This window comes from Panulirus ornatus, chromosome 72 (genome assembly GCF_036320965.1).
Source record: "Panulirus ornatus isolate Po-2019 chromosome 72, ASM3632096v1, whole genome shotgun sequence".
Classification (NCBI taxonomy): domain Eukaryota; kingdom Metazoa; phylum Arthropoda; class Malacostraca; order Decapoda; family Palinuridae; genus Panulirus; species Panulirus ornatus.
In genome coordinates this window covers 698,700-719,595 of record NC_092295.1, presented here as the reverse complement: position 1 = coordinate 719,595, position 20,896 = coordinate 698,700, and the positions used below count along the sequence as shown (strand labels likewise).

Genomic DNA, 20,896 nt, shown 5'->3' with positions numbered 1-20,896 from the left:
GGAGGCAAGGAAAAAAATTCCATCCTTAACCGTTCATTTTCTGAAAGCTTATGAAGTATCAAGAACATCTGTATCCTAAAGAGTCAAACATTACATGGAAATCCCTAAATCAATTACTGTAAATGAAACAGTAATGAGTCTCTTTCTTAATAATAGCAGCGAAGCAAAAATCATCTTATCAGCCAAATGCAATTTGTATGTATGATGAGACTTTAACTAAGAATATATACAAAACCCTAGCCTTAATATCAGCACAAACTCTACCCTTGAAAGCATAAGCTCTCTCGTACTGCAGCCCAATTTGTACACAATGAACAATCACTAACCACTAGGATACTAGCAAACCAATGCACGACTGCCTTAAGCTCTCCTCCACCCTTACATCATTTACATCTTTCAGGGACTCAAGATGGAAATTACTTGACATAATATAGAAGCCAAGTATACAATGCCATCACCGAATTGTAATGATTAAAAGAAACCACTCCTTAATGCAAATCTAAGTCTATTGAAAAAATAAACACATATGTAACTTCTTTAGCTGTTGCTTGGGATCCATAACTTCCTATCATAAGCAACTGTTCACACAATGAAGGGTGCCTTCATACACTGAATCAAATGTCGCTACAAAATATCAAAATGAACTTACGTCTTTCAGGGGCTTGTGTTGTAAATGTATCACAACCAAGCTCATCTGAAGCGTCAAGGCATTCATTGAATCCATCACACCGTCTAACACATCGGCCAGAAGGACATTGCCATCGTCCAGGAGGGCATGTTGGATGGGTGGGTGGATCTTGAAGCAAAAATCAAACCACACAAGCATGTCAGACAACACATACAGCCCACATATATTAAGGGAAATCAACTGTATTAAAACACAAAAACACTTGACCAAAATGCAGACATATAAAATCTAAGAAACTTAATACATCAAAAATCACTGTGTTCATACAATTACAAAAATGCATGCCAATACCCACAACCTGGGACAATACTACATTCTAAAAATAACAATCTTCATAATAGCAAGCAGAACAGAAATACAATTAAAAGAAAAAATCATAAATGAAAAGAAAATACGAACTCTCGAGCACCAGGGCAAAGATCTACAAAGATAATGCATCAGTATCTTACTAATGCTCCAGTACCTCCACAATTTTATCATATATCTGTATCTTACACCCCAGTGCCTCTACAATCTTGTTTTATATCAGCAACTTACTACTGCTCTAGTGCCTTACAATCTTATCGTAATTAACAAGCAGCTGATAAAGGTTTGATCTTCCCAACTTGCAACCATGTAGCCTGAGGTAGCAACGCACACACACTGTATAAAATCAGTTTGTCAATTTACAGCTTATGGCTCTTGAAAATATATACGTTTGATGGATTATATTCAAGGCGAGGTACTTTTACGAGCAAATATTTAGTGGTCATACTTTACATTCCTTTATCAGGAGTTCCACCAGTCTGGTCCTGAGGCAACATTTACAAATATGAAGTCTATGAGAATAACACAAGTCTTCCTGAAAGCTGCAGCAGTTGTATTCATCCCAGTGCCAACTACTTAGTAAATATATATATTTTATTCATGTGGTATCTTAAGTCCCTCTATGGTGAAAAAACAGGTCATCTTTTTAATTCAAGTTGGCTGTGACAGTCAAAGGAATGTTGTAATCTAAGCTTTCTTCCTTCACCTCATGAAGAAAGGGTTGCTTCTTTCTAGTGTCTTTTTGACCTTTTCTTTGCTTATTCCCATGTTTTTAACAACAACAATAATACTGAGTGTGTCACTGTTTCTGCTGGTTACACTGGATTCACTCGAGTGGTACATTGCCTGATAAAATTTATATTGCTGAGTGGTGGAAGCTACCACCCAGTCCCCCATTCACCTAATCTTAAGTGACAAACCAACATATTCACTGGTCTCATCCCATGGTATCAAATCTATGTAACTTGACCTAGGAATGGTCTATCCCTTCCTTTCTATCTTCCTTCACCTAATTCCTTTCCTTTGTTCCAATATCTACTTTGTTTCTTCTTTCTCCTCTTTCTTAGTCCATCTCTGTCACTACTTTTGACAAGTTTGTATGCTATCTTTTCTTTTTTAATAAAATCTTATCATTGCTGTCTGTCCACTTACTGTCAGTCCTACAGACCTATAATGGTGGTGATGGGCAACTCCTTCTCCTAGTTACCACACAAAGGAAGTACTTTTCACAAAATATTTTGTGGCATGTTTGGCTGCAGTGGCTACAACATTTCTAATGCTATTTAACCCTGACCTTCAGTGACTTCCAATCACCATATTCAAGTAAACAGCATTAACCAGGGTCAAGATTTTACATTACTGGTACTAGAATTAACTTAAATGAAGCTACACAAAAAGAATGGACATGACAGACATAACGTTACTTCAACCAAAGAAAAACCTTTCAAATATACAAAACCAGGTCATCTTTACTGCAGCCACAGAAGAGGATTCAGTTCTCCTAACTGACAGAGAGAGACTTACGTGGTTCCAAGCCGGAACCTTCGATGGCTGAGCCTTCTGCATCTTCATCATCAGAAAAGCCAAGAAAACCTGGGAGGAAGGCCGGAGAGTCCTGCAAGGGAGCTGCCACTGGTGCCACATCAATCTCACGGCGTGAGCGAACCACACCTTCATCATCAAATGTTAAGTCTTCATCATCCTACAACACACAAAAAAATAAAATTATCAGAATAAGCATTTGATACAATGAAAGAGTTTAAACACAGTTCTTAGTACAAGTTTACAATAATATAGTATTGTATCCTGAGAGAGAGAGAGAGAGAGAGAGAGAGAGAGAGAGAGAGAGAGAGAGAGAGAGAGAGAGAGAGAGAGAGAGCAATCACTAAATCAAGCCAACAAGAGCAATGCATAAATACTTGTGCATTCTGATGTGTACATACACTTGAGAACCCAGCGACCTGTCCCCGCTGTACATTGACAAAGAAGGATTGTCTTCAAAAACTGTTAGGTACAAACATCCTTCTGAACTTCCAAGGAAATAGACTTAACAGAAGGATCCCTCAGGATAAGTGTTCAATCTAATAAGCTCTCACTCCTGGTAGGCATGGCATCAATTCTGTACGTGTATTTATCTGCTATTGTTGGCTTGTGGATACAGAGCTAAACTGTCCACAAAAAAGATGAAAGTATATCACTGGATCTTGCTTTTTGATTCTCAAAACACTGTTCACATGATAACTAACACATGTACTAGCCTATTCATCAGGATTTTTTCAAGAAGGCATATTAGACTAAGGGTCTAATATGCAAATTATTCAAATCTATCAAGAAGAATATATAAAGTAACTATAAATAATAACCCATTTAAGAATTCTAAAGTCAAAGAAGTGCTTAAAAGCACCTCTCCTAGAACTCAATTTCTATGTTGTTATATCCAAAAATATCTTTACAATAATGAGAACAATTTTCATTGATCTATAATAAAAACACTATACAGTAACTGAAAACATACAAAACAGAAATTACACCAACAGATTAATAATTACCTGCAAAATTAAAAGTTAACATGTCTGCTAACAAAATCTAGCCAAAGTTCACCCATGAAGAATCAGTAGAAGATGCAGACATACACTGCAGGTACACACATACTTAACAAAAACCTTATGTTTGTCTTGGAGATCTTCTACTCCTAAATCTTGGTCCAGGGCCTAAGTTCACTCTACATATAGATTCCAATGGCTTTGGGAGTCTCCACCCCTACAGCTTGGAATGATACACTATCTTACATTATGTATACCATACAATAGTTTTGGAGGTCTTCAAACCCCAAAGCTTAGTTAGAGACCTTACCTTCCCTCACCTTACATATGGTAATGTAAGGTGACACTTTGAACATCCAGGACCCAAGACTATTCATCATACTGCCTGTAGCTGTCAAAAATACCATGGTGTGCACAGTGGAAAATCTTATGAAGGCCTTGGATGAGTATTTATAAAGTGAACCACTTTGTGGTGGTTCTATGGGTCTGTAGGCTGAGGACTCCAAAAGCTCGGTTAACCAATAACTCAATTCAACATCTTTGACTGACCCTTATGCTGTGGGGAAAGACCTCTAGTCAACTTCAGATACACATATCCTCTGAGGGTTTTGGTCTGTACCTCACCTTACCCCTTTAGCCGTGGTTGGGGTGTACACACCCGACATTTTTCTTCTGTTATCTGTGGCTGGGGAGTATATATCAACAATCTAAGAATCAGCCACCTCTTCCTCAAAGAGATGTATACAACTAATACTTGTACTGATATCCCTCACACTCTTAGCAGACATTTTAGCTAATATTTTTTCCGTACACAGGTCAGGACACGTGGAGATGTCAAGAAGGCCTGAGAAAGATTTGCAGCCTCGTGTTACATGATAATCAAGGGGGCTTGTGAAGGGTCTGCATCCTCAAGTTACATCTGTGAAGTTATGACATACATACCAGAAAACAGGCACTAGTCATGAAAGTCCTTAGTAAACATACACGTGTTCAAGGCAAAAATACTTCCAAAAAATATACATGCTCACTACATGTCTAAAAATACTTTCAGGCTACCTAATATAGCTGACAGTGAAGGAGTATATGTGTCAGAACATATTGTAGAAGTCCATGTTTCACTATTTTACCTTTCATATTACTTTAATTAGGAACTATGTTCTAGTTAATCATAATAAACCAAAGTTGATCAATTTTCAGAGTACTTGAAAAGTATCATTCACATAAAGTATGGTGGATGTCAGGACTGCTGCAGTATGAGGGTTAAGTATACCTGAAGATGGTTTTCAGGGTATTCTACCTCGTATCAGCCTGGGACCTTACCTTACACTTACCATGAAATAGTTTTGAAGGTTTCCTACCCATACAGCTCAGTCTGAGACTTTACCTCGTGTACTTTACAATGCAACCTGAGGTCTTCTATATGCTCAGTCGGGGACAATTCCTAACAATATATCTTACAGTGGTTTGGAGAGGTCTTTCACCCCTAAAGCTTGGTCCGATATACTGTCTTAAAGGTACATTCCAACTGTCGTATTTCTTTATAAGCTGCTGGAGAAGCATGCCCCATAGGCCAACATAGCCACCACAAGCTGGTTGGTCTAGTGCACTTTGTAAGTACTTATCCAATTCCTTTATAAATTTTCCCACTAAACAGTTGTGTTCATAATGGCTGCAGGTAATGCATTCACTTTAGGCCCCATATGTTTACAGTGTTTTCTCATTGTGTTAACTACACCTTAATGTATCTGAGGCAGTGTCTTACAGCCTTCCAAGACAAATGGGAACCAAACTTCCCAGGACTTTCGAAGTGTGAAATTATAATATCTCTTCTGTCAGCACTCTAGAAATAGCAGCCTCAGTGCTCTTAACTGCTTGAGCAGTTTAAATTTCCAACAATGTTAATTGCAAACTTGCACATGTTTTAATTCTAAAATTCTGTCTGCCTTGAGAGGCAATATTCGCACATCACAGAATTCTAGCGGGGCTAGTATTATTGCTTTTAAGGACATCATCATGACCTTTATTTAGCTTGTCTCAATAGGCTTAAAAATCCAGCCTGCCATTTTTCTTGAAAACTTTTGAGGGTCTGTACAAACCAGCCTTTCATCTTTTTCAATGATGTAACATTCCAAGTACAACACAACAGGTTCACTCCAGGTACAACACAATAGCAGGAAGAGTCCACAAACAACATGAAACAACTACAGGAACAACTACAGCATGATAACAGGTATGATCCAACACAATAGTAGGTACACTCCAGGTGTAACATAATAGCAGGTACAGCTCGGGTACAACATGACCGCAAGTACATACCAGGTACAACAGGGTAGCATGTGCAGTTCAGGGAGAATGAGATAACACATATAGTCAAGGGACAACACAATGAAGTACAGGCCAGATACGACATAATAGGTACAGTCCAAGTACAAAAGAATAGCAGGTACAGTCCAGGTATACGACTGTAGGAAGGGTCTACGTATCACATGATAGCACATACAAACCATGTACAACATTGTAGCAGATACAGTTCAGGGACAACACAACAGCAGGTACAGTCTAGGTGCAACATAACAGCAAATACAGTCTGGGTATACCATGAGAGCAAGTACAGTCCAGGTACAGCAAGAGAGCAAGTATACTCCAAGTTCAACACAAATAGGTTCAGTCCAGGTACAGCATGCGAGCCGGTACAGTCCAGGTACAACACGAGGACAGCTACTGAATTGATCCAGGCATGTACAGTCCACGTAAAAGAAGAGAGCAGGTATGCTCCTAACACGACATGGGAGCAGATACAGTCTAAATACAATATGACAGCAGGTACAGTCCAGGTACAACACAAGAGAAAGTACGTTACAGCTATGAAATGAAAAGAGGCACATTCCAGATGCAACATGAGAGCAGGTACAGTCCAGGTACAACATGAGCAAGTCCAGGTACAACATGAATGCAAGTACAGTCCAAGCACAACGTGAATGCATGTGCAGTCCAAATATGAGAGCAGGTACAGTCCACTTACAACATGAGAGCAGGTAAAGTCCAATACAACATAGCAGATACAGTCCAGGTACACCATAAATGTAGGTATAGTCCAGGTACAACACACACGCAAGTACAGTCCACGTACAATATGAGGGCAGGTACAGTATCAGAAGAGGTACAATCCAAGGGCAACATAAGAGCAGGTACAGCAGAAGTAAGGGAGAGGGGTTACAGTCCAAAGACAACACAAGAATAGGTACAGTCCATGAATAAGAGCAGGTACAGCAGAAGTAAGGGAGAGGGGTTACAGTCCAAAGACAACACAAGAATAGGTACAGTCCATGAATAAGAGCAGGTACAGAAGAATTAGGGGGGTTACAGTCTAAGGACATGAAAGCAGGTACAGTCCACGAATAAGAGCAGGTACAGGAGAAGTAAGGGAGAGGGGTTACAGTCCAAAGACAACACAAGAATAGGTACAGTCCATGAATAAGAGCAGGTACAGAAGAATTAGGGGGGTTACAGTCTAAGGACATGAAAGCAGGTACAGTCCACGAATAAGAGCAGGTACAGCAGAATTAAGGGGTGGGGGGGAGGGAGGGTTTACAGTCCAATACAAGAGCAACCACTGCCCAACATGAGTGGTACAGAGCGGGTACAGTGGTGGGGAAGAAGGTACATGAAGTCGTATCACCCCCCAGTGTTAACATTCCCAAGGCCTCCTGCAGAGATCAGTGCTGGCCAAAGTGGCCGCTCACCGAGAAGTCGGCTCCAAATCTCCTGACCTCGCCAGCGGCAAAAGCCCCTCCCATCATCGACTTGGGGTGATCTATGCCCTGCAGCATCCCTCTCCTCCTTGGCCCACAGCTTTTAACATCAGGGGAAGAACAGTAGCGTTGAGATAAAGGCGTGTATGCTAAATGTTCTCTCGCCTCTGTGGCTCCTTGCCGTAGTCACACGGCACGTGTCAGGCAATAGGTGCCCATCCCTCACCTTTTCTAACTTTCTAACTCTACCTGACGATATGGCCCATCATTCACTATTTCTAACTCTTCTAAACCTACCACATCAAAGACATCCTCTTCGCCCCCCTCTCTTGCCTCTTTCAGCAAGCCTTCGGGGCCTATCTCCATCCCCGCATTTTACCCGAACCTCCTGAAGAAGGTCGAAGGAGGACCGAGTCACATGTACATGCAACATATGTGGCTCTAAGGGCCACATATGCAGCGAGTGTATATATGTGGCTGAAGGAACAAAGGCACAGAAGTGTACAGAGGCATAATAATAACGTCCAATAGGTTTGTGGAAATAAATAATGCCAAAAGTAGGCTAAAACTTCAATAAAAAAAAAAAAATTACATGTAGGAAAAATCCATTTCCATATCCTCATATGTCCCACTAGGACCACAAGGATCTCCCTACAGTAGGGGGGTAATGTAGTCATTTTGTGCTGTTTTATTCGCTAAATGGGGAAAAAATGAACACATGAATCTGGTGTTTCGCAAGTGAAATAAGGGTCGTAATGTCCCTAGAGTTTCCAAATTTCAGGGGCATTTTTCAGGGGGGGCTTTTAAAACGCTCACGTCCCCTAAAGCCCTGAATTCTGAAGTCCTGAAACTAACGCGAGGATCAAGTGAGATTAATTCATTTTTAAAGGAGAATCAGACAGCGATGCACGCCCTTGTGGCAGAGATGAAGGTGGACATTGTGGGTAACTTTGGACAAGTGACATTTTGGGCTCCTGAGGCGAGAAGACGACCTTAGTGTTTTCCATGATTTTCCAAGATGTGGGTGAGGGAGGAGGAGGTGGAGGTGGGTGGTGGGTGTCAGCCATGAGAGTGGCGCTGACGGAGATGGGGGGGGGGGGGGTCGTCCGTCACGGCTCTGCTGACGAAGGGAGGGAGGGGGGTCGTTACGGCTCTGCTGACGGAGGGGGGTCGTCACGGCTCCTGGGGGGGCGTCACGGCTCTGCTGACGGAGGGGGGTCGTCACGACTCTGTTGGGGCGTCACGACTCTACTGACGGAGGGGGGGTCGCCACGGCTCTACTGAAGGAGGGGGGGGGTCGTCACGGCTGTACTGACGGAGAGGGGGGTCGTCACGGCTCTGCTGACGGAGGGGGGTCGTCACGACTCTGCTGACGGAGGGGGGGTCGTCACGGCTCTGCTGACGGAGGGGGGTCGTCACGACTCTGCTGGGGGGCGTTACGACTCTGCTGACGGAGGGGGCTCGTCACGGCTCTGCTGACGGAGGGGGGTCGTCACGACTCTGCTGGGGGGCGTTACGACTCTGCTGACGGAGGGGGTCGTCACGGCTCTGTTGGGGCGTCACGACTCTGCTGACGGAGGGGGGGGGGGTCGTCACTGCTCTGTTGGGGCGTCACGACTCTACTGACGGAGGGGGGGGGTCGCCACGGCTCTACTGAAGGAGGGGGGGGGGTCGTCACGGCTGTACTGACGGAGAGGGGGGTCGTCACGGCTCTGCTGACGGAGGGGGGTCGTCACGACTCTGCTGACGGAGGGGGGTCGTCACGGCTCTGCTGACGGAGGGGGGTCGTCACGACTCTGCTGGGGGGCGTTACGACTCTGCTGACGGAGGGGGCTCGTCACGGCTCTGCTGACGGAGGGGGGTCGTCACGACTCTGCTGGGGGGCGTTACGACTCTGCTGACGGAGGGGGTCGTCACGGCTCTGTTGGGGCGTCACGACTCTGCTGACGGAGGGGGGGGGGGTCGTCACTGCTCTGTTGGGGCGTCACGACTCTACTGACGGAGGGGGGGGTCGTCACGACTCTACTGAAGGAGGGGGGGTCGTCACGGCTGTACTGACGGAGAGGGGGGGTCGTCACGGCTCTGCTGACGGAGGGGGGTCGTCACGACTCTGCTGACGGAGGGGGGGGGGTCGTTACGACTCTGCTGGGGGGGGGGGGCTCAACACTTCGACTATAACGACCACTGACTGAAGTCGAACTTTGCTAAGGGGAGGGAGGGAGGGTAGGAACCAAGGCTTAACTGGGCTTACTGTGGCCCCGAGCACCGGCGGGGCGGGGCGGGGCGGGGCGGGGCGGGGCGGGGCGCCCCTACCACCACCAGCCTCTACCAAGGGAAGTTATGGTTCGCGCCTGACCAGGGTGCTAAGCAGGGGGGGGGGGGGGGGCAAAGGCTCAAACCCCTGCCTGCCACCATCACAGTGGCGCTGGCTCTCCTACCACCACTATGGCTGGCCCTGACACCACCACCACCAGTATGGCTGGCCCTGACACCACAGCGGCGCTGTTCTCCTACCACCACTATGGCTGGCCCTGCCTACCACCACAGCGGCGCTGCTTCCAACACCACTATAGCTGGCCCTGCCACCACAGCGGTCTGCTCCCACCACCGATATGGCTCTCCCTGCCACCACAGCGGCGCTGCTTCCACCACCACCCTGCTATTTCTAAGGCCCTGCCACCAGCCACTACCTTACCCCCCCTCTACCTAGCATCATGACCCTGCCACCATCCTGCCATCAGAAGGGCTCTGCTTCCACCACCACCCTGCTACTACCAAGGCCCTGCCACCACCCACACCTGCCCTCACGAACCCTGCCACCACCCACACCTGCCCTCACGACCCCTGCCACCACCTACATCTGCCCTCACGACCACTGCCACCACCCACACCTGCCCTCACGACCATGCCACTACCCACACCTGCCCTCACGAACCCTGCCACTACCCACACCTGCCCTCACGACCATGCCACTACCCACACCTGCCCTCACGAACCCTGCCACCACCCACACCTGCCCTCACGAACCCTGCCACTACCTACACCAGCCCTCACGAACCCTGCCACTACCCACACCTGCTCTCACGAACCCTGCCACTACCCACACCAGCCCTCACGACCATGCCACCACCTACACTAGCCCTCACGAACCCTGCCACCACCCACACCTGCCCTCACGACCCCTGCCACTACCCACATCTGCCCTCACGACCCTGCCACCTCCCTTTTGGCATGGCAGCTGCCCAAGCCCCGTGGCTCATTGGGAGGGAGGAAGGAAGTGGGGGGAGAAAGGAGTGTTGGGGAGATCAGCAAGTGGCTGGAAGTGGCTAGGTTTGAGGATCACCATTTCCCCCCCCGCCACATCATAGCTACTAGGTGGGTCGTCTGCCCACATCACCACCATTTAAATGCATATAGCGAGACGAGTCTGTGTGGCTGGCTTCTCTGTTGATGATGGAGGGTAGTGGCGAGGGTAGTGGCGTGTGTGTGTGTGTGTGTGTGTGTGTGTGTGTCGTACCGAATACGTCCATAGGGGCTATTCTTCCTCGCCCAATAGGAGTATAAGCACGTATCCCCCCCCCCCCCCCAACCCCCCCAAAACCCCCCCCATCTCGTTTTTTTTTCCAAAAGAAGGAACAGAGAAGGGAGCCAAGTGAGGATATTCCCTCCACGGCTCAGTCCTCTGTTCTTAAGGCTACCTCGCTAACGCGGGAACGAACCGGTTTTCACATAGATTCCGGTTCACATCGGTTCTTGGTTCCAAACGAACCGGTTTTCGCATAGATTCACATCGGTTCTTGGTTCCATTCGAACCGGTTTTCACATATGGTTCACATCGGTTCTTGGTTCCAATCGAACCGGTTTTCACATAGATGCTGGTTCATATCGGTTCTTGGTTCCAAACGAACCGGTTTTCACATAGATTCTGGTTCACATCGGTTCTTGGTTCCAATCGAACCGGTTTTCATGTCCAACACCACCTGTTTACACCATCAGGCCTCATTACAAAGCAAATGTTTACACACACACACACACACACACACACACACACACACACACACACACACACACACACATACACACACACACACACATACACACACACACATACACACACACACACACATACACACACACACACAAACACACACATTGTTTACACAACACACACACACACACACACACACACACACACACACACACACACACACACACACATTGTTTACATACACACACACACACACACACACACACACACACACACACACATTGTTTACATACACACACACACACACACACACACACACACACACACACACACACACACACACACATTGTTTACATACACACACACACACACACACACACACACACACACACACACATTGTTTACATACACACACACACACACACACACACACATTGTTTACACACCTTAACCTGTTTACAGACAGATATTATGAACAACAACAGAAAACGAAGCGGCAAGAGAAAATGACATTGTTTACACACACACACACACTGTTTACACATCTTGTTTACAGACAGATATTATGAACAACAACAGAAAACGAAGCGGCAAGAGAAAATGACATTGTTTATACATAGGAGGGGTGGCACAGAAGGATACGTGAGGTATACATGGACAGGACACTGAAGTATACATAGGAGTGGTGGCACAGAAGGATACGTGAGGTATACATGGACAGGACTCTGAAGTATACATAGGAGTGGAGGCACAGAAGGATACGTGAGGTATACATGGACAGGACTCTGAAGTATACATAGGAGTGGTGGTACAGAAGGATACGTGAGGTATACATGGACAGGACTCTGAAGTATACATAGGAGTGGAGGCACAGAAGGATACGTGAGGTATACATGGACAGGACACTGCAGTATACATAGGAGGGGTGGCACAGAAGGATACGTGAGGTATACATGGAGAGGACACTGAAGTATACATAGGAGTGGTGGCACAGAAGGATACGTGAGGTATACATGGAGAGGACACTGAAGTATACATAGGAGTGGTGGCACAGAAGGATACGTGAGGTATACATGGACAGGACACTGAAGTATACATAGGAGGGGTGGCACAAAAGGATACGTGAGGTATACATGGAGAGGACACTGAAGTATACATAGGAGTGGTGGCACAGAAGGATACGTGAGGTATACATGGACAGGACACTGGAGGATACATAGGAAGGGTAGTAAAGGATAGAACACTGGAGTATACATAGGAGGGGCAGTGAAGGATACGTGAGATATACATGGACAGGACTCTGAAGTATACATAGGAGGGGTGGCACACAAGGATACGTGAGGTATACATGGACAGGACACTGCAGTATACATAGGAGGGGTGGTACAGAAGGATACGTGAGGTATACATGGAGAGGACACTGAAGTATACATAGGAGTGGTGGGACAGAGGGATACGTGAGGTATACATGGAGAGGACACTGAAGTATACATAGGAGGGGTGGCACAGAAGGATACGTGAGGTATACATGGAGAGGACACTGGAGGATACATAGGAAGGGTAGTGAAGGATAGGACACTGGAGTATACATAGGAGGGGTAGTGAAGGATACGTGAGGTATACATGGAGAGGACACTGCAATATACATAGGAGTGGTGGCACAGAAGGATACGTGAGGTATACATGGAGAGGACACTGAAGTATACATAGGAGGGGTGGCACAGAAGGATACGTGAGGTATACATGGAGAGGACACTGCAGTATACATAGGAGTGGTGGCACAGAAGGATACGTGAGGTATACATGGAGAGGACACTAGAGGATACATAGGAAGGGTAGTAAAGGATAGAACACTGGAGTATACATAAGAGTGGTACAGAAGGATACGTGAGGTATACATGGACAGGACTCTGAAGTATACATAGGAGTGGTGGCACAGAAGGATACGTGAGGTATACATGGACAGGACTTTGAAGTATACATAGGAGGGGTGGCACAGAAGGATACGTGAGGTATACATGGAGAGGACACTGGAGGACACATAGGAAGGGTAGTGAAGGATAGGACACTGGAGTATACATAGGAGGGGTAGTGAAGGATACGTGAGATATACATGGAGAGGACACTGAAGTATACATAGGAGGGGTGGCACAGAAGGATACGTGAGGTATACATGGACAGGACACTGCAGTATACATAGGAGTGGTGGCACAGAAGGATACGTGAGGTATACATGGACAGGACTCTGAAGTATACATAGGAGGGGTGGCACAGAAGGATACGTGAGGTATACATGGAGAGGACACTGGAGGACACATAGGAAGGGTAGTGAAGGATAGGACACTGGAGTATACATAGGAGGGGCAGTGAAGGATACGTGAGATATACATGGAGAGGACACTGAAGTATACATAGGAGGGGTGGCACAGAAGGATACGTGAGGTATACATGGACAGGACTCTGAAGTATACATAGGAGTGGTGGCACAGAAGGATACGTGAGGTATACATGGAGAGGACACTGGGGAGGTGGTGTACGGGGGGGGGGACAGAGGAAGCCAGCTCAGACATACGCAGAAGGGCTTCGCTACTCAAAGGGCGGCGCCCTCAGACCTCTGGGGGGGGTAGTGGCAGGGGGTAGTGGCAGGGAGGAAATAATAAGTTAGTGGGTTAGGAGGAGACGCCCCCGGAGAACGGGGGAGGAAGTGCCCATTAGCTCGCCCTCCCCGGCAAGAATCTCTGGGGAGAACACCCTGGGTACGGGGGAGCTGGTCCGAGAATGGGGGTTATAGGGATTGTGGTTGATGGTGGTTGGTAGGGATTGTGGTTGATGGTGGTTGGTAGGGATTGTGGTTGATGGTGGTTATAGGGATTGTGGTTGATGGTGGTAGTAAATGGGGGTTAATATAGATTGTGGTTGATGGTGGTAGTAAATGGGGATTGTGGTTGATGGTGGTTAGTAGGGATTGTGGTTGATGGTGGTAGTAAATGGGGGTTAATATAGATTGTGGTTGATGGTGGTAGTAAATGGGGATTGTGGTTGATGGTGGTTATAGGGATTGTGGTTGATGGTGGTAGTAAATGGGGGTTAATATAGATTGTGGTTGATGGTGGTAGTAAATGGGGATTGTGGTTGATGGTGGTTAGTAGGGATTGTGGTTGATGGTGGTAGTAAATGGGGATTGTGGTTGATGGTGGTAGTAAATGGTGGTTAATATAGATTGTGGTTGATGGTGGTAGTAAATGGTGGTTAGTATGGATTGTGGTTGATGGTGGTAGTAAACGGGGGTTAGTATGGATTGTGGTTGATGGTGGTAGTGAATGGTGGTTAATAGGGATTGTGGTTGATGGTGGTAGTGAATGGGGGTTAGTATGGATTGTGGTTGATGGTGGTAGTGAATGGGGGTTAGTATGGATTGTGGTTGATGGTGGTAGTGAATGGTGGTTAATAGGGATTGTGGTTGATGGTGGTAGTGAATGGGGGTTAGTATGGATTGTGGTTGATGGTGGTAGTAAATGGGGGTTAGTATGGATTGTGGTTGATGGTGGTAGTAAATGGGGGTCAATATGGATTGTGGTTGATGGTGGTAGTAAATGGTGGTTAGTATGGATTGTGGTTGATGGTGGTAGTAAATGGGGGTCAATATGGATTGTGGTTGATGGTGGTAGTGAATGGGGGTCAATATGGATTGTGGTTGATGGTGGTAGTAAACGGGGGTTAATATGAATTGTGGTTGATGGTGGTAGTAAATAGTGGTTAATATGGATTGTGGTTGATGGTAGTAGTGAATGGGGGTTAGTATGGATTGTGGTTGATGGTGGTAGTGAATGGTGGTTAGTATGGATTGTGGTTGATGGTGGTAGTGAATGGGGGTCAATATGGATTGTGGTTGATGGTGGTAGTGAATGGGGGTCAATATGGATTGTGGTTGATGGTGGTAGTAAACGGGGTTAATATGAATTGTGGTTGATGGTGGTAGTAAATAGTGGTTAATATGGATTGTGGTTGATGGTAGTAGTGAATGGGGGTTAGTATGGATTGTGGTTGATGGTGGTTAGTAGGGATTGTGGTTGATGGTGGTTAATAGGGATTGTGGTTGATGGTGGTAGTGAATGGTGGTTAATAGGGATTGTGGTTGATGGTGGTAGCAAACGGGGGTTAATATGAACTGTGGTTGATTGTGGTTGGAAGGGGGGTTAGTAAGGGTTGTGGTTGATTGTGGTTGGACGGGGGGAAGGACCCTCTGGGTGTGTGTGGGGGTGGGGAAGGGTATTGACCCCAGAGATGTCAAACTGTGTGGGGGTGTGGGTGGGAATTGACCCCAGAGATGCCAAACTGTGTGGGGGTGTAGAAGGGTATTGACCCCAGAGATGCCAAACTGTGTGGGGGTGTGTGGGGTGGTATTGCCCCAGAGATGCCAAACTGTGCGGGGGTGTGTGGGGTGGTACTGACCCCAGAGATGTCAAACTGTGTGGGGGTGGGGAAGGGTATTGACCCCAGAGATGCCAAACTGTGTGGGGGTGTAGAAGGGTATTGACCCCAGAGATGCCAAACTGTGTGGGGGTGTGTGGGGTGGTATTGACCCCAGAGATGCCAAACTGTGTGGGGGTGTGGGTGGAAGGGCACTGACCCCAGAGATGTCAAACTGTGTGGGGGTGTGTGGAGGGGTACTGACCCAAGAGATGTCAAACCGTGTGGGGGTGTGTGGAAGTGTGTGGAAGGATACTGACCCCAGAGATGCCAAACTGTGTGGGGGTGTGGGGAAGGGTATTGACCCCAGAGATGCCAAACTGTGAGGGTGTGTGTGGAAGTGTGTGGAAGGATACTGACCCCAGAGATGTCAAACTGCGTGGGGGTGTGTGGGGTGGTACTGCCCCCAGAGATGCCAAACTGTGTGGGGGTGTGTGGGGTGGTATTGACCCCAGAGATGCCAAACTGTGTGGGGGTGTGTGGGGTGGTATTGACCCTAAAGATGTCAAACTGTGTGGGGGTGTGTGGGGTGGTATTGACCCCAGAGATGCCAAACTGTGTGGGGGTGTGGGTGGAAGGGCACTGACCCAAGAGATGTCAAACTGTGTGGGGGTGTGTGGAAGTGTGTGGAAGGATACTGACCCCAGAGATGCCAAACTGTGTGGGGGTGTGGGGAAGGGTATTGACCCCAGAGATGCCAAACTGTGTGGGGGTGTGTGGAAGTGTGTGGAAGGATACTGACCCCAGAGATGCCAAACTGTATGGGGGTGGGTCGGTGAAAGGGTATTGACCCCAGAGATGCCAAACTGTGTGGGGGTGTGTGGAAGTGTGTGGAAGGATACTGACCCCAGAGATGCCAAACTGTATGGGGGTGGGTAGGTGGAAGGGCACTGACCCCAGAGATGCCAAACTGTGTGGGGGTGTGTGGGGTGGTACTGCCCCCAGAGATGCCAAACTGTGTGGGGGTGTGTGGGTAGAAGGGCACTGACCCCAGAGATCCCAACCGGATGCACCATAATGCATCCCCCAGTCGACCACACACCCCCACACATCTCCCCCAGAGACGTTAATGCCCACAGTGCCCTGAGGTCACGGTGGGAATGCCACCCTTAGCGACACCCCAGAGGGCGGGTGGGTTACCACCGTCTTGCCCCACGGACGACTTGAAGTCAAGGACGACCTCGTTCGTAAAGAGGTCGTCCTCACGGGTCAAAGGTCAAAGGTCAGGCCCATCAAGGTCAAAGGGCAGTGAACACTCACCTCCAATATGTCTCCCAGCAGTGAACACTCACCCTTGAGCACGACAGTACGACCCTTGAGCACGACAGTACGACCCTTGAGCACGACAGGACGACCCTTGAGCACGACGGTATATACGACCCTTGAGCACGACGGTATACGACCCTTGAGCACGACAGTACGACCCTTGAGCACGACAGTACGACCCTTGAGCACGACAGGACGACCCTTGAGCACGACGGTATATACGACCCTTGAGCACGACGGTATACGACCCTTGAGCACGACGGTATACGACCCTTGAGCACGACGGTATATACGACCCTTGAGCACGACGGTATACGACCCTTGAGCACGACGGTATACGACCCTTGAGCACGACGGTATACGACCCTTGAGCACGACGGTATACGACCCTTGAGCACGACGGTATACGACCCCTTGAGCACGACGGTACGACCCTTGGATACGACGACTTCAACTATAACAGGGCCCTTAAGGATCTGGTCAAAGGGCTAAGGTCACCATTTCATAGAGGGGTCGTACCTCGTGCATCTCACGTACACAAGAGGGTCGTACCTCCGTACATCTCTGACGTACACATGGGAGGGTCGTACCTCCCTACATCTCTGACGTAAACATGGGAGGGTCGTACCTCCGTACATCTCTGACGTACACATGGGAGGGTCGTACCTCCGTACATCTCTGACGTACACATGGGAGGGTCGTACCTCCGTACATCTCTGACGTACACATGGGAGGGTCGTACCTCCGTACATCTCTGACGTACACATGGGAGGGTCGTACCTCCGTACATCTCTGATGTACACATGGGAGGGTCGTACCTCCGTACATCTCTGACGTACACATGGGAGGGTCGTACCTCCGTACATCTCTGACGTACACATGGGAGGGTCGTACCTCCGTACATCTCTGACGTACACATGGGAGGGTCGTACCTCCGTACATCTCTGATGTACACATGGGAGGGCCGTACCTCCGTACATCTCTGACGCACACATGGGAGGGTCGTACCTCCGTACATCTCTGATGCACACATGGGAGGGTCGTACCTCCGTACATCTCTGACGTACACATGGGAGGGTTGTACCTCCGTACATCTCTGATGTACACATGGGAGGGCCAGATAGCCAGGCGTGGCGTGGGCCAGACAGCCAGGCGTGGTGTGGGGAATATTCCACGAGTGGCGTGGACAAGATAGCCAGGCGTGGGAGGCATGGTGTGGGTCAGATAGCCAGGCGTGGCGTGGGCCAGATGGCAAGGCGTGGTGTGGGCATGGTAGCCAGGCGTGGGAGGCGTGGTGTGGGCATGGTAGCCAGGCGTGGGAGGCGTGGTGTGGGCCAGATAGCCAGGCGTGGCGTGGGCCAGATGGCAAGGCGTGGTGTGGGCAAGATAGCCAGCCATGCGTGGTGTGGGCCAGCTCGCCAGGCGTGGTGTGGGCCAGCTCGCCATGCGTGGCGTTGGCCAAGATAGCCAGGCGTGGAAGGCGCGGTCACGTAAACACAGGAGATACACACACACACACACACACACACACACACACACACACACACCCCACAAATCCCCACACAGTCCCACACTTCATTAGCTGTGCTGCCGGGCGTATCCCAGGCGCGCGCGGGGGCGTGTGTGGGGGGGGGGGAGGAAAGATGGGGGGGTTGGGGGTGGGGGGCTAAGGGTCCTGGGGTCGTCTGTGTCTGTGAGAGACAGAGAGAGACAGACCAGCGCTGGTCCGGGGTCGTCTGTGTCTGTGAGAGACAGAGAGAGACAGAAACACTGGTCCGGGGTCGTCTGTGTCTGTGAGAGACAGAGAGAGACAGAAACACTGGTCCGGGGTCGTCTGTGTCTGTGAGAGACAGAGAGAGACAGACCAGCGCTGGTCCGGGGTCGTCTGTGTCTGTGAGAGACAGAGAGAGACAGAAACACTGGTCCGGGGTCGTCTGTGTCTGTGAGAGACAGAGAGAGACAGAAACACTGGTCCGGGGTCGTCTGTGTCTGTGAGAGACAGAGAGAGACATAAACACTGGTCCGGGGTCGTCTGTGTCTGTGAGAGACAGAGAGAGACAGAAACGTTGGTCCTGGGTCGTCTGTGTCTGTGAGAGACAGAGAGAGACAGCAGCGCTGGTCCTGGGGTCGTCTGTGTCTGTGAGAGACAGAGAGAGACAGAAACGTTGGTCCTGGGTCGTCTGTGTCTGTGAGAGACAGAGAGAGACAGAGCAGCGCTGGCGTGGGTGGGCGTGGGTAAGGGCTATGCCTGAGAGAGAGACAGAGAGACGGCAGCAGCGCGCGAGAGAGAGAGACAGAGAGAGACAGAGAACACAGCCACATGACAGTGGCAAAGAGGGATGAACGGCGCACGCGCAAACACGAAAGATTCCAAGACGTAAACACACGAATCCTCAATTTCGTGTGTGTGTGAGACAGACAGAGAGACCACAACAACGTATGGCTCACGAATGTTCACTATATTCGTGAGCCAGATCCGTTCGTGAAGCGTGGTCTATGTCCCACAAAGGCTGGATCCAAGGTTCCTCCTGCACGAAAGTGCGACGCCCTTGCGTGCGAAAGCCTACAACGCCCTTGCGTGCGAAAGCCACGTCTCTGACGAACCTCCATCTAAGAGGGGGTGGTCCGAACCATGGTCCTACAGGCGTGTTCAAGGGGTTCGTGGGCGTAAACTCAACCCCCCTAAAAACACACGAACTTCCCACATTCGTGCCACGAACCTCACACATTCGTGCCACGAACTTCCCACATTCGTGCCACGAACTTCCCACATTCGTGCCACGAACTTCCCACATTCGTGCCACGAACTTCCCACATTCGTGCCACGAACTTCCCACATTCGTGCCACGAACTTCCCACATTCGTGCCACGAACTTCCCACATTCGTGCCACGAACCTCACACATTCGTGCCACGAACTTCCCACATCCGTGCCACGAACTTCCCACATTCGTGCCACGAACTTCCCACATTCGTGCCACGAACTTCCCACATTCGTGCCACGAACTTCCCACATTCGTGCCACGAACTTCCCACATTCGTGCCACGAACTTCCCACATTCGTGCCACGAACTTCCCACATTCGTGCCACGAACTTCCCACATTCGTGCCACGACAATGTCACGCAACGGACGAAGCAATTTGACCAATTGCAACTGGGGTTTCTGGCCTTCACGCCCCATCCCTTATACCCATTTCCCCAAAGGGGCCTGAAACACAGTGGCTCTGAACACTGGCCATTCTGACACCCATGGTCCAAAAACCAGGCCCGTGGTTCGAGGCCCCACCGGGAAATAAGGGGGTGCGAACCCAAGGGCTTGGGGTCTCTTTACCAACATGAAATACGGGGTTCGAACCCAATGGGGTCTGTTTACCTCCTTGAAGTAAGGGGTTCGAACCCAAGGGAAGGGAGGGGGGTCTGTTTACCTCCTTGAAATACGGGGTGCGAACCCAAGGAAGGGGGGGGGGTCTCTTCGCCTCCATGAAATACGGGGTTCGAACCCAAGGAAGGGGGGGTCTTTTCACCACCTTGAAATACGGGGTGCGAACCCAAGGGAGGGGGGCTTTTCATCTCCTTGAAGTACGGGGTTCGAACCCAAGGGCTGGGGTCTTTTTACCTCCTTGAAATACGGGGTTTACTAACATCGAAATCCCCACCCACCTAGTTTACTAACCCCACGTACCCCATCCACCTACGCTATCCCCACCTAACCCCCACGTACCCCATCCACCTACGCTATCCCCCTCCTAACCCCCACGTACCCCATCCGCCTACGCTATCCCTCACATGCCCCCACGTACCCCATCCACCTACGCTATCCCCCACCATGCCCCCACGTACCCCATCCACCTACGCTATCCCCCTTAGCCCCACGTACCCCATC

At 49.1% G+C, this 20,896-nt stretch overlaps 1 protein-coding gene across 2 annotated transcripts in view; it reads right to left on the bottom strand.

Annotated features, from left to right (window-relative positions):
- The window catches only part of LOC139748046 (uncharacterized), a 538,085-nt gene that overhangs the window by 356,020 nt on the left and 161,169 nt on the right, over positions 1–20,896 (bottom strand). For both annotated transcript variants that reach the window (XM_071660616.1, XM_071660617.1), the window contains exons 2-3: positions 2,519–2,696; positions 650–796 (exon numbers count right to left, since the gene is read on the bottom strand). In XM_071660616.1, coding sequence (XP_071516717.1) covers positions 650–796; positions 2,519–2,696 — 325 coding nt within the window. The remainder of the gene's footprint in view (positions 1–649; positions 797–2,518; positions 2,697–20,896) is intronic.